Raw genomic sequence first — 13,806 nt, 5'->3', positions numbered from 1 at the left:
TTGTTTTCAAAAATAATTTTTTTACAAAAGATTCGCGTTTTTTTTAGAATTTACACTTACTGCTTTCAATTCTATCATTGTCAGAGCTACTTAAGTATAAATTAACAAATTACAAAAGAGATGAAGAACATTTTAGAGTATGGAATATGGAAGTCTAGGCAATTTCAGGGCTTACAATCCGTCATTGGCTGGTTTAAGTGGCCACTTTATACATTGTATAACAATCATCATTTTGCCTATGTTTGAACATCCACATACCTTCAATTCTTCCATCTGTTGATGGTATATTTGGTCAATTCATCTATCACCCTCAATGTTAATTTTCCTAACAAGTTTTCTACCAATCTAATTCACTAACATACTCTTTCGCCTTCATGATTGAAAAAATTATATTGAACCCGATTTGGATAATATATTAAGAAATTCGTTTTCGTAACCATTTATATTTATTTTGATTTAAATAGTACGAAGGTTCATCTTGCATTATGTAGAGCAGCCATAAGATCGCCCCCATTTGAAAATATCAATAAATCTAATTACCTGTTTGATCAGCTGCGATTGTCAACTTGACAAATGTTTTTGACTTGATGATTGACGCCTAAGCTGATGATAAAAGCCAAGAGATCTTGACCGTCATCGTCATTCCGAATTCGGTTCACCGCTAGATCCGGCAACCGAATCTTCTCCGAATACTGCATTATCCTCAGGAATAAACGAACATGAGGATGAAGATCGGATTGTTATTGATGGTGTGCCTGGTGGCAATCCATGTAAGCAATTTATTTTTATATTTACAATAGTCTGCATCCATGTTTGAACATCCACATTTCTTCAATTCTTCAATCTGCTGATTTTCTGAAAAAAATATTTGCGTAGTTGAATAGTAATCAGCAAGATGACATTAACATCTTAGTGTCGAACTTACAATTGTTCTTTTTAAATTTATTTTTTCTCCTTTAAATCATGTTTTAGTTTTAATTTTTTCAATAAACATTATTAACTGTATACATGCATATATTGTTTAGCAGGCGCTACTCAGTGGTGACTTTGTGACATTACATATACCGCGTACACACTAGAAAATGAATATACCTCTCATGCTGACATTTTTAACTCGAGTCTCTGTGAATTCAAACCATATCTTAGTAAATATTTTATGTTCAATAAGAACGATTAATGATATATTTGTAAAAGCTACTTATGCTTTTTTATGTCTTTTGTATGCTGACGTACATTCATGTATATATATTTTTCATGTATTTTTTTAAAATGTTTTTTTTAAAGGCACTTGTGTCGTATGATAAATAAATATATTTTTAAAAAATATAAAACAAAATTCTCTAAAAAGGAATTGATGGCGTAGCCTAAATACTGTTATGAAAACGAGAATGTTTTTGTTAAGTGACGTTAGCAGGCTCTACTCAGGGGCGATTTCGTTGCATAACGAAATTAAACATGTCTACCGGTTTCGAGACGTACCCGTCTCTTCGTCATGCAAACCAACATGCAAAACCCACTATACACCTTCACCATAGTTGTTGCACAAAAATATAAAACTAACACGACATGCATTTTAATAAGCACATACACTGATTAGGACAAACATGCACTGATTAATTTATGGAAATATAATTTTGTTTGAGAATTTTGGAAAAAGTAGAGGGGATGCAGGGAGGGGGTAAGCTTAATAGCTTTAATAGGGTGACCATTACAGTGGAACATCGTATAACGGGCTATATTGAAATGTTGTTTGATTATTGATCAAAGGAACATTATTTTTTAAAGCTTTCCTAATGTGAAATATTTCCATATTATTGACTTTTAACCCTTTATTATTTGTATCGAAACCGGTAGACATAGAAAAGTTGGTTAGTGATTATATACAAATATTTACCACAAAGTTCATGCTTTAAATATTAATAATATAATAGAATTTCTTAAATTCAATAACTCCGTATTTTTTTTCTTCATAATTTTAATGTTTATTGTTTATTATTATGGAATATATTCAACTGTTATGTCTGTCTATGGTAATGTCTGCTGTAATCTAACATATCAAGCTACTGAGTTCAAATAAAGTTGTTCTTCTATTTATTGTATGCATTTTTTGGTATTAGATATATCGATTATGCTCATCTCAGCCTTACATAATGTACGGATCTCAGCATTGTGCATCTATAATACAAAGTTGTACCAAACATTCGCCTAAGAGATCGCATTTCGACAGCATTCAGCCTACTTTCATCCCTGTTTTTCCAAGTCCATACTCCGCTCCCATCCATCTGGGTCGGGACCGGGACTCCATTGTGAACTGCTAGTTTCACCTCCCGCGACAAACATTTATTTGCCAAGGTAGAATTCACTTTCGTTGCACTATAGTTCTTAAAATATAGCTTGATTAGAATGACAGCTGTCAAACTAGTTTTATCAGTGATGGGAAATTACTGATCACTGATCAAATCGCTTTTATCAGTTATTTCATGCAATCACGAAACTCTGTTTCCGAAAATTGATATAACAAACGCAAAAACAAGCCTATTCTAGTGTGTTTAACACAATTATTCACCAAAAAATGAGACATTTATACTTTTTTCATGAACAGCATAAAACGAACTATTTTTTTATTCGATTAATTTACATTGATCAATTTGTCCATCTCTATCGTTTTTGCAAAATGATGTAACCTTGTAAAACTGTCGTTTATAATTAGGTTTATTTTAAATTTATTTCAACGGAGAGGGAAAAATTTTTGAGAAGGGAATATGGAAGTCTAGGCATTTACAGGGCTTATGACCTGTCATTGGCTGGTTTAAGTGGCCACTTTACACACTGTGTAACATTCACCATTCTGCCCAAGTTTGAACATCCACATTTCCTCAACTCTTCCATCTGTTGACTTTTGTGAAGTAAAAGAGCTGAAACCTTTATCACGTGGGTGAGATTCATCCGGCTGAACCAAATCACCTACTAGGCAACGCCTGAAAACAATTTTTCAATTTTTATACTTCTTCTTTTACCAGGTAGTAATTCAACAATGTTTGATTATGTCCAAATGCTTGCAGACTGGCTGGATTTCCTCCCTAGGGAGTTGTTCATATTTAAATTTATTTCAACGGGGTTTATTTCAAGGTTTATTTTAGTTCTTAAGCTGATTTTATATATTAATGTTGATGCATGTTTCAAGCATTGTATTATAAAAATAAATTAACACGACAGATACAAATAATTTTTCGTGTGTCAATATAAATAACTCCTTTGACGTTACTACAAAGTTATGTCGTCACTTTTTCTGACAACTGTCAAGAATGACAGTTGTCAGAAAAAGTGAAAAATCGTGAAAAAAAAATCAGAAAATCGTGTTACATTTTAAGGACTATAGGTAGATTTTCGGATGGCACGATAATTTTCTTGAAAATACGCACTAAATGGTCAACTTTTCGCAATGCAATGGCTGTTCATGTATCCACCTCAAATTTAGTGAACTCCAGTAACGGAAATTGGACTTGTTCACATAATATTTATTAAGAAAATGTGCTTCATCACTGTAAAAGATGTTGTTCAGTCGTGTTTTCGTAGAAAAAGTCTTTAACGTCTTTTCGGCATGAGTTATTTTCGTTTAATAGTCATTATGGTTCAATATCAATTATTAATTTTAAAACGTTCTTAAATGCACTGTTTGAAGCAAATTATTAATGTCGTAATAAAACTTTCTTTTTCATACAATTCTTTCTCTGTTTTTGATGTGTATTATTATTATCTTATCTCTTTCTGATATTAATTTATCAAATATTTGTGTGTACCGTATATTATATTATTTTCACATATATACTTACTGTTAACTAATTTTCATTATTTGTTTTTAACAATAATTTGTTGATACCATTTTTTTTTATACTTATAAGTATATGAAAATGTATATATTTTTTTGTTTGAATTCTTTAGAAGTTATTTACAATTTGCTTTTTAATTCAATTACTTTTATTATATCCATATAAAATTATTTTTTTCTTTTTTACTATGTAAAGTTTCACTTTTTATTTTGCATGGCAGTATGCTTCTTATTGTTTCTAAATGTACACAAAAAAGCATTGTTTATCTTTTAAATTTTTACGCACTATGTTTGTACTTAACTGTATATTTTTTGTAAATGCCCCTTGGGCGTATTGTAAAATTAAATAAATAAAATAAATAAACATTCGATTCATAATTCGATTCCCCGGAACTCATTAATCTACTTGCTTACCGTGTCCCCTCCAGGCCGACTAGACTCTCTGATATTTTCTATATTCGTAAATTTAAAACTAATCATCGGAAACATTCTACACTCCCTCGTATATGTGAAACATTTAAAAAATTTAATAGTCTCGATACATTTAACACTCCATACAATATGTACAGAAGAGAATTAATAGGCTTGATTCATGCTCTTCATTCATAATTCGTTTAATCATTAAATCAAATGCAATTTTCCACTCTCACTTTCCTTCAATCATCCTTTACCACTCCTATCAATTTCTTTCTTTTCCTTTCCACTATCTCCTTGTTTTGTCCATATTTATCTTATTTAAATATCTAGTATATTTATTATTTATATAGTTTAAACTTCAAGCCGTCGTCGCTTTATTACAGTATTATTTAGTGAATACATATAATTGGATGGCAGGCCCTACTATGTATACATTTTATATATATTTTTTTTAAATATTCATTTAACCTGTACATCTATTTGTATTCGAAATAAATAAAATAAAATATTTCGACTATTTGGAATATAAAAGGATAAAACTTCAGTATTTTCTTCTGTTTGTGCGACGTGCAATTCCTAAAACCGACAAGCGCCTTGTAGGTGACATCTGTGGATTTTCCAATGCACTCCCACGCTGGATGTTTTCATCAGTTGAAACAGACGTAGTTGGACCTTGGTAACGTCTTTTGACGTCTGTTGACAGCTGTCTGCAATGCTGTTTATCTGGTTATTAAATTTTAAATTAACTCTATTGGAGACGCTTCACTTATTCGGCAAATACTGTTACAATTACAGAACTAAAGCCAAGCCGCAGTAAGCTAAAAAAATTGCTTGATTTATACACCTCAATCGATGCCAAACAAAAATCTCCAGCTTTTGCCACTTCACTTCTTTCAAGAGTTTCAAGAGAAGATCCGGTCCATCTTAGTTATTGTTTAAATCTAGAAAGACTACCACCAAAAAGTCAGATCTTGTCTCAAGTTTGCAATGTGACACAATAGGGACATTGGTTCATGCAAGCCATAGCTTGTACTGGGCTGATTAAGGAACAGCACATCATTATTTCGCAACCAGCGGATTGGAGCATTGAATGCCACTTGTTCCAGCAACGATGGTACATCAATTGAGCCATTTAGTCAATTAAACAAAAATACAGATTCGATGTTATTTCTACGTTTTTGTAGACTTGAGATTTTTAACATTAGCTAGATTTTTCTCGTCTTTTTCAAGTCTCGAGGCTGATCATCCAGACTACTTTTCTTAGCAGACGATGTTGCACAGACTCGATATGATCAGGCCTGCATGGAAGAAAGATGAGGTCATGGAGGCATATTCTAAAAGAGGACGGACAAGTGTAATACTATAACCCAAATCTATGTTTATTTTAACAAACCATCACGCCGTTTCCCCGTAAGGGTAGGCAGGGAGGATAGATAGCCACAACACTATATCTTTGCATACAGATCTCGCTTCCTCTACATTCATACATCTTCTCATGCACGCGCGCCGATTATTCCGACTTTTGACATGTCCATCTTTAAGTATTTTTTGGATTTGGTCATGCCATGTCTTTCTCGGTCTTCCTCTATTTCTGCATCCATCCACATTCGCATTGTAAATATTCTTAGCCGTTCTTTCGCTGTCCATTCGTTCTACATGTCCAAACCAGCGCAGAGCTCCTTTCTTGATTTTGTCGATAATGCTTGTCTCAGCCTTACATAATGTACGGATCTCAACATTTGTGCATCTATCGTACACAGTTTTACCACACATTCGCCTGAGAGACCGCATTTCCACAGCATTTCGCCTACTTTCATCACTGTTTTTCCAAGTCCATACTTCGCTTCCATACATCAGGGACGGGACCAGGACTCCGTTGTGAACTGGCAATTTCGCCTCTTGTGACAAGCATTTATTTGCCAAAGTCGATTTCAGTGCACCGTTCACTCTGTTCCCGGCACTCACCCTCCTTTCAATATCTTTCTCAGTCGTTCCATCCCTAGTAAACATACTTCCCAGATACACAAATTATTCTACCTGATTCAGAATATCTCCGTTCACGCTGATCTCACATTTAGTTATATTTTCATCCCTTTCAAAAACCATCAATTCGATTTATCGACATTCATCAGCAAATCGCTTCTCTTGCATACATCGTAGACGTTTATGTAGTGTATATTTAAATCTCCTTAAAAATAGGTATACAATAATCCTTTGCTTTTGTTTTGAATTTTCGCGTACTAACCATCAGAATTTAATGAATCCTTTTCTAATTTGTCTTGCCAAAAATCCATGATTTTTTTAAAATTCCACTACTAGTGTTGATATAACTGAGAATAATAATAATAATCAAAGTTTATTAACAAAAATAACAATAACTTTATCTATTACATAAACACTTAGGTAATAATTAGATGATATGAACCAACTTAATTTTATTTTTCATTTTATTTTATTTTATTAATTTTTCACGCCCATAAGGATTTTACATACTTGAAAGTTATGTAAAATATGAGTATACAAACAACATAAAATTGTAAAAATACAATATAAAGCAACAAAAGATAGAACAGTGTGCAGAAGTAAAGTTGGTATAAAAATAAAGATGAGTATGTAAACAACATAAATTTATAAAAAAAAAACAATATAAAAAGTTTGGAACAGTGTTAAGAAGTAAAGTAAAGCATAAATAAATAAATCAGCAAATCTAACGAAAATTTGGAGATGAATTAGTCGAATCCGGAATAATCATCGTCCGTGCATCAGAAGTTGTATTAATGCAGAGGAAGCGAGGTCTTTATGCAAAGACAATTTAAAGTGGCATTTGTTTGTTTGCGGTTTTCCAACAATGTCTCGGTAACTGACCTATACTTGCTGTTACCAACCTGTGCAGAACCAAATAATGAAATTATTTTACGTATTTTTTTAAGTTTCATCTCAGGTGTTAAACAAGTATGATAAATAAATTAAACATTAGAGAGAAAACATTAAAATATGTGTAAGAATACTGTTTGAAGTAATTAATCTTATTTGCCAAACATCTGTTTAATTAATTACTTAGGTGCAAGCAGTGTACCCTGTGGTACTCCGCATCTAAAAAATTCATTCATGATAAATAATAATAACGTTGAATTATTATTTTCGTTTGAGAAATTCGTAACAATTAAGAATACATTTTTATCACAATAATCAAACGACTCAACAATTTTGGCAAAAATAAAACTATTTTCTCAGTTCATTTTTAAAAAATGTGTTAAGGGCCTAAAATTACGACGGTCTAAATAACGTACCAATTTTCTCATTCCAAAAATATGCGATGCCAATAAGAATTCTTTTTCAAAGCTGAGTAAATTATAAATTGATTTTTGTATCACAAAAAAGCACTTTAGTGTATTTGTATTTTTATAAATTTAAGATTTTCTTTGCCCGAATTAAAGAAAAAAACCAAGATTGCCTTTTAAAGTTGGGTATCTATTTGCTAACGATACATTATTATTTACAGGGCATAAACGCAAAGCCATGCGGAGGAGGCAAACCGGCAGGTAAAGGAGGGAATACAGCCACTGCTTCTGCAAGTGCTAGTGCAAGCAGCAAGGGAGGTTGCAACAAAGGAGCCAGCTCCGCAAGTGCAGCAAGCAGTGCATCAAGCAGCGCCGGAGGGTGCAATAAGGCAAGCAGTGCTGCCAGTGCATCTAGTAGTGCAACAAGTAATGGTGGTAACAAAGGAGGTTGCAACAAAGGAGCCAGTTCCGCAAGTGCAGCAAGCAAAGCCACCAGCAGCGCTTCTAGCTCAGCTAGTGCAAGCAGCAATGCCGGTAACAAGGGAGGTTGCAACAAAGGAGCTAGTTCCGCAAGTGCAGCAAGCAGTGCGTCAAGCAGTGCCAACAGCAAGGCTGCAAGCACCGCTTCCAGCTCAGCCAGTGCAAGCAGCAATGCCGGTAACAAGGGAGGTTGCAACAAGGGAGCTAGTTCCGCAAGTGCAGCAAGCAGTGCGTCAAGCAGTGCCAACAGCAAGGCCGCAAGCACCGCTTCCAGCACAGCCAGTGCAAGCAGTAATGCCGGTAAAAAGGGAGGTTGCAACAAGGGAGCTAGTTCCGCAAGTGCTGCAAGCAGCGCATCAAGTGGTGCCAACAACAAGGCCGCAAGCACCGCTTCCAGCACAGCCAGTGCAAGCAGTAATGCCGGTAATAAGGGAGGTTGCAATAAGGGAGCTAGTTCCGCAAATGCCGCAAGCAGTGCGTCAAGCAGTGCCAACAGCAAGGCTGCAAGCAGTGCATCCAGCACAGCGAGTGCCAGCAGCAATGCCGGTAACAAGGGAGGTTGCAACAAGGGAGCTAGTTCCGCAAGTGCAACAAGCACTGCATCAAGTGGAGCCAACAACAAGGCCGCAAGCACCGCTTCCAGCACAGCCAGTGCAACAAGTAACGCTGGTAATAAGGGAGGTTGCAACAAGGGAGCTAGTACCGCTAGCGCAGCCAGTAGTGCAACCAGCAGTGCAACCACTAAAGCCGCAAGCAGCGCTTCCAGCTCAGCCAGTGCAACAAGTAACGCTGGTAACAAGGGAGGTTGCAAGAAGGGAGCTAGTTCCGCAAGTGCAGCAAGCAGTGCAACTAGCAGTGGAAACAACAAGGCCGCAAGCAGCGCTTCCAGCTCAGCCAGTGCAACAAGTAACGCTGGTAATAAGGGAGGTTGCAACAAGGGAGCTAGTACCGCTAGCGCAGCCAGTAGTGCAACCAGCATTGCAACCACTAAAGCCGCAAGCAGCGCTTCCAGCTCAGCCAGTGCAACAAGTAACGCTGGTAATAAGGTAGGTTGCAACAAGGGAGCTAGTACCGCTAGTGCAGCCAGTAGTGCAACCAGCAGTGCAACCACTAAGGCCGCAAGCAGCGCTTCCAGCTCAGCCAGTGCAACAAGTAACGCTGGTAATAAGGGAGGTTGCAACAAGGGAGCTAGTACCGCTAGTGCAGCCAGTAGTGCAACCAGCAGTGCAACCACTAAGGCCGCAAGCAGCGCTTCCAGCTCAGCCAGTGCAAGCAGCAATGCCACAGGTTCCAATAAGGGAGCTAGTACCGCAAATGCAGCCAGCAGTGCAACCAGCAGTGCAAACAACAAGGGCACAAGCAGTGCTTCAAGCTCAGCCAGTGCAACAAGTAATGCTGGTAATAAGGGAGGTTGCAACAAAGGAGCTACTACGGCAAGTGCAGCCAGCAGTGCAACCAGCAGTGGAAACAACAAGGGCACAAGCAGTGCTTCAAGCTCAGCCAGTGCAACAAGTAATGCTGGTAAAAAGGGAGGTTGCAACAAAGGAGCTAGTACCGCAAGTGCAGCCAGCAGTGCAACCACCAGTGGAAACAACAAGAGCGCAAGCAGTGCTTCCAGCTCGGCCAGTGCAAGCAGCAATGCCGCAGGTTCCAATAAGGGAGCTAGTACTGCAAGTGCAGCCAGCAGTGCAACCAGCGGTGCAAACAACAAAGGCGCAGGCAGCGCTTCAAGCTCAGCCAGTGCAGCCAGTAACGCTGGAAATAAAGGAGGTTGCAACAAGGGAGCTAGTTCCGCAAGTGCAGCTAGCAGTGCAACTAGCAGTGGAAACAACAAGGCCACAAGCGCTGCATCAAGCACTGCATCAAGCAGTTCAAACGCAAAGGCCGCAAGCAGTGCTTCAAGCTCAGCCAGTGCAAGCAGCAATGCCGCAGGTTCCAAAAAGGGAGGTAGTACCGCAAGTGCAGCCAGCAGTGCAACCAGCAGTGCAAACAACAAGGGCGCAAGCAGCGCTTCAAGTTCAGCCAGTGCAAGCAGCAACACCGTAAACAAGGGAGGTTGTAATAATGGAGCTAGTTCTGCAAGTGCAGCTAGCAGTGCTTCCAGCAGTGCCAGCACCAAGGCCGCTAGCTCCGCATCTAGCAGCTCTTCATCCAGCAACAGCTCAAACGCTTCTAATGCTTCCAGTGCAGCAAGCGCTGCTTCCAGCTCAGGTTCATCTGGCTCAGGTTCATCTGGCTCAGGTTCATCTGGCTCAGGTTCATCTGGCTCAGGTTCATCTGGCTCAGGTTGTTCTGGGCCAAAACCGACCCCAGCTCCAACACCCGCCCCAACACCTGCGCCAACTCCTGCTCCAACACCAGCACCAACTCCTGCTCCAACACCCGCCCCGACACCAGCGCCAACCCCTGCTCCGACACCAGCGCCAACCCCTGCTCCGACACCAGCGCCAACTCCTGCTCCAACACCAGCACCAACCCCTGCACCAACCCCAGCCCCAACACCAGCCCCAACTCCTGCTCCAACACCCGCCCCAACACCAGCGCCAACCCCTGCTCCAACACCGGCTCCAACACCCGCTCCAACACCCGCACCAACACCCGCTCCAACACCCGCTCCAACTCCATGCTCCGGCGGACAGACCGGAGGTTCAGACGGCTACAACTCCGGTGACTCTTCAAACTCTGCTGGCGGCTCAAGCAGTTCTAGCGCAAACAGTGCATCGAATGCATCAAGCGCATCTAATGCAAGCTCATCCGCCTCAAACAGTGCAAGCAACGCCTCAAGTGCCGCCAACAGCGCATCTTCATCAAACGCCGCAAGCAGCGCGTCATCATCCAGCGCAGCAAACAGCGCATCTTCATCAGATGCCTCCAGTAGCGCAAGCGCTTCCAGCAACGCATCAAGCAAGGATTGCGGATCAGGTGACAGCGCAAGCAGTGCGTCGTCATCAAGCGCCGCTAACAGCGCATCTTCTTCAAACGCTGCCAGCAGCGCGTCATCATCCAGCGCGGCAAACAGCGCATCTTCCTCAGATGCCTCCAGTAGCGCAAGTGCTTCCAGCAACGCATCAAGCAAGGATTGTGGATCAGGTGACAGCGCAAGCAGTGCGTCGGCATCAAGTGCCGCTAACAGCGCATCTTCTTCAAACGCTGCCAGCAGCGCGTCATCATCCAGCGCGGCAAACAGCGCATCTTCCTCAGATGCCTCCAGTAGCGCAAGCGCTTCCAGCAACGCATCAAGCAAGGATTGCGGATCAGGTGACAGCGCAAGCAGTGCGTCGTCATCAAGTGCCGCTAACAGCGCATCTTCTTCAAACGCTGCCAGCAGCGCGTCATCATCCAGCGCGGCAAACAGCGCATCTTCCTCAGATGCCTCCAGTAGCGCAAGCGCTTCCAGCAACGCATCAAGCAAGGATTGTGGATCAGGTGACAGCGCAAGCAGTGCGTCATCATCAAGTGCCGCTAACAGCGCATCTTCTTCAAACGCTGCCAGCAGCGCGTCATCATCCAGCGCAGCAAACAGTGCATCTTCCGCAGATGCCGCAAGCAGCTCTAGCGCTTCTAGCAGCGCATCAAGCAAGAGCGACAGCAGCGCCTCTTCGGCGAGTGCCGCTAGCAGCGCATCTTCATCCAGCGCCGCAAACAGCTCATCTTCTTCAAACGCCGCTAGCAGCGCAAGTGCCGCAAGTAGCGCAGCAAGCAACGACTGTGGATCCAGCGGTAGCGCTACCAGTGCCTCGTCTAGTTCCTCTAGCAGTTCATCAGACAGTAGCGCTAACAGCTCATCCTCGTCTAGCTCGTCCAGTAGCTCATCCGACAACAGCGCAAGCAGTGCAGCGGCATCAGCAAGTTCTGCTAGCAACTCCCACGATGAACACGGTGATGGCGGAGATTGCGGTTGCAACAAATAATGACCAAAATACCTGCTCTCACTAAAACAGGTAATACAACAATATACATATATAGAGTGTCTTTTCATTACTTTAATTTATTTTTTAATACATGTATTTCATATATTGGCGGCGTCCGTGGTGTAGTGGTCCAGACGCTTAACCTTACGCACGGAAGGTTCCGGGTTCAATTCCCGGTGAGAACACAAAAATTTAAATTAGATTTTTGTAATTGTAATTGGGCATCCTGGCCTGTTGTGGTGCAAAAATAAATAAAATATATATTACAAAAATGGCGCTAAAAACACTCTGACTAATTTCGCTTGAACTAGGAGTAGGCTCAGTATATGAAAGGTTGACAAGCCAGACATATAAGTATGCCTAATATTGCAATCAGTTCCTTTATGGGCCTGTTCAAAGAAACCGATTTGTCGCGGCAAATATGGTTATCGAATATGTTTCCCATAAATGCAAAAAATATTGAAGCAATACAAAAACCGTTATAGCCCAAAAGAGAAAAAAAAATACACACATTTTACGTTAATGCGAGACATATCCAGATAATTCTTTTAAAAAAAAAATACATTACGTTGTTTGTTTACATATTATTTATTTTTTTACGTAGTCGCCTTCCCGTTCCATGCAGGTTGAAAGTCTTGGCACAAGCTTTTTGATGCCCTCCTAATAGAACTCTACCGCCATCTCCTTTGTTCACTTCAAGACCTCTTGTTTCACCTCGTCATTGGTTAGAATTTTTTCGCCAGCCGTGTGAGTCTTCACGAAGGTGGAAAGACGATAATCTGAAGGCGCTCAGGAGATGGGCAAATCGCTCAAAAAACCCGCGTGCGCTGACGACCCGATTTAATTTGTGCTGCTCTGTAATATGTTTTGGGACTCATCTTGAGCACAATTTTCGATACTCCAGCGTTTCATGATTGTTCCGCCCAACAGAGATCTAGAAATTTGTGGAATCATTGCAGACATTTCATTTACTGTCAATCTGTGGTCTTCACAAACAGATTCGTCGATTTTTTGCAACAACTCATCGGTCACAATTGAAGTTCTTCCACACCTTTGCTCGTCATGAATATTCGTTCTTCCTTCATTAAACTCACGACACCACTATACGTTTGTTTGGTTTTTAGTACCTCCACCTAATACGGTTTTGATTCGTGCAAAAATTCAGTCGGAGTTTTTGCTTCCGCGAGAAGGAACCTTATGACAGCGCGCACCTAGCACTTGGCGGGATTTCTTTTTGACATCTTTCACAGAAACGAACACGACGAGGCAAGTTTTGGTACTAACGAGGGTCGCTCTAGCTTGTTGTGTTCAGTAGACCCCCACTACCAATCAGTATTGCCAACTTTTGGAAACAAAATCTCACAATACGAGGGCCAAAACAGTACTTTTACTTTCTGGATGGGCGTTGTCTAAGAATAAAATTTTAAAAACAGATATTTACATAATGTATAATAGAATTTTTTTTCTTGTATTTATTTTTATTTAAGAAGGTAAACATGAACAGAAAAATATAAAAGGAAAAGTAATGAAACCCACTAAACCGTGAAACCGGCTTGTCAGCAGGTTTTTTATTTTTCCTTTACAAGGAAAAACGTTAGAGAAATTATATAAATTTAAAAAGTAATATAAACATTTTTAAGAACTAAAAGCATACGTATTTCTACACAATTTTTTTTTACAAAAATTTAAATAGATTAATATTTTTTTTTCTTAAAAGCTTTGTCAGCATTTTTTTTAAGATCAGCTTAGGAATCTTATTGAAAATTTAAGTAATTGCATAATGAAATGTTCTTTGGCTATATTTGTTTACAAACCTCGGTACTGACAAGTTTTCACGTTGTGCTAGCCTTGTATTATGTGTATGTAAATACCTTTTCTGGTTGTTACT

General features: G+C 39.8%; 1 protein-coding gene across 1 annotated transcript in view; it reads left to right on the top strand.

The window, feature by feature from the left end:
• Nucleotides 1–638: 638 nt before the first annotated feature.
• LOC148271497 (uncharacterized) overlaps nucleotides 639–13,806 on the top strand; it is a 34,365-nt gene continuing 21,197 nt past the window's right edge. Inside the window, exons 1-2 of the mRNA XM_088241323.1 lie at nucleotides 639–770; nucleotides 7,749–11,915. Coding sequence (XP_088097449.1) covers nucleotides 720–770; nucleotides 7,749–11,915 — 4,218 coding nt within the window. The 5' untranslated portion in view covers nucleotides 639–719. The remainder of the gene's footprint in view (nucleotides 771–7,748; nucleotides 11,916–13,806) is intronic.

This window comes from Micrasema longulum, unplaced genomic scaffold (assembly GCF_059751315.1).
Source record: "Micrasema longulum isolate JH-2025_06_02 unplaced genomic scaffold, ASM5975131v1 h1tg002834l, whole genome shotgun sequence".
NCBI lineage: Eukaryota > Metazoa > Arthropoda > Insecta > Trichoptera > Brachycentridae > Micrasema > Micrasema longulum.
The sequence above is the reverse complement of the archived record's forward strand: the minus strand, read 5'-3'. Positions and strand labels throughout refer to the sequence as shown.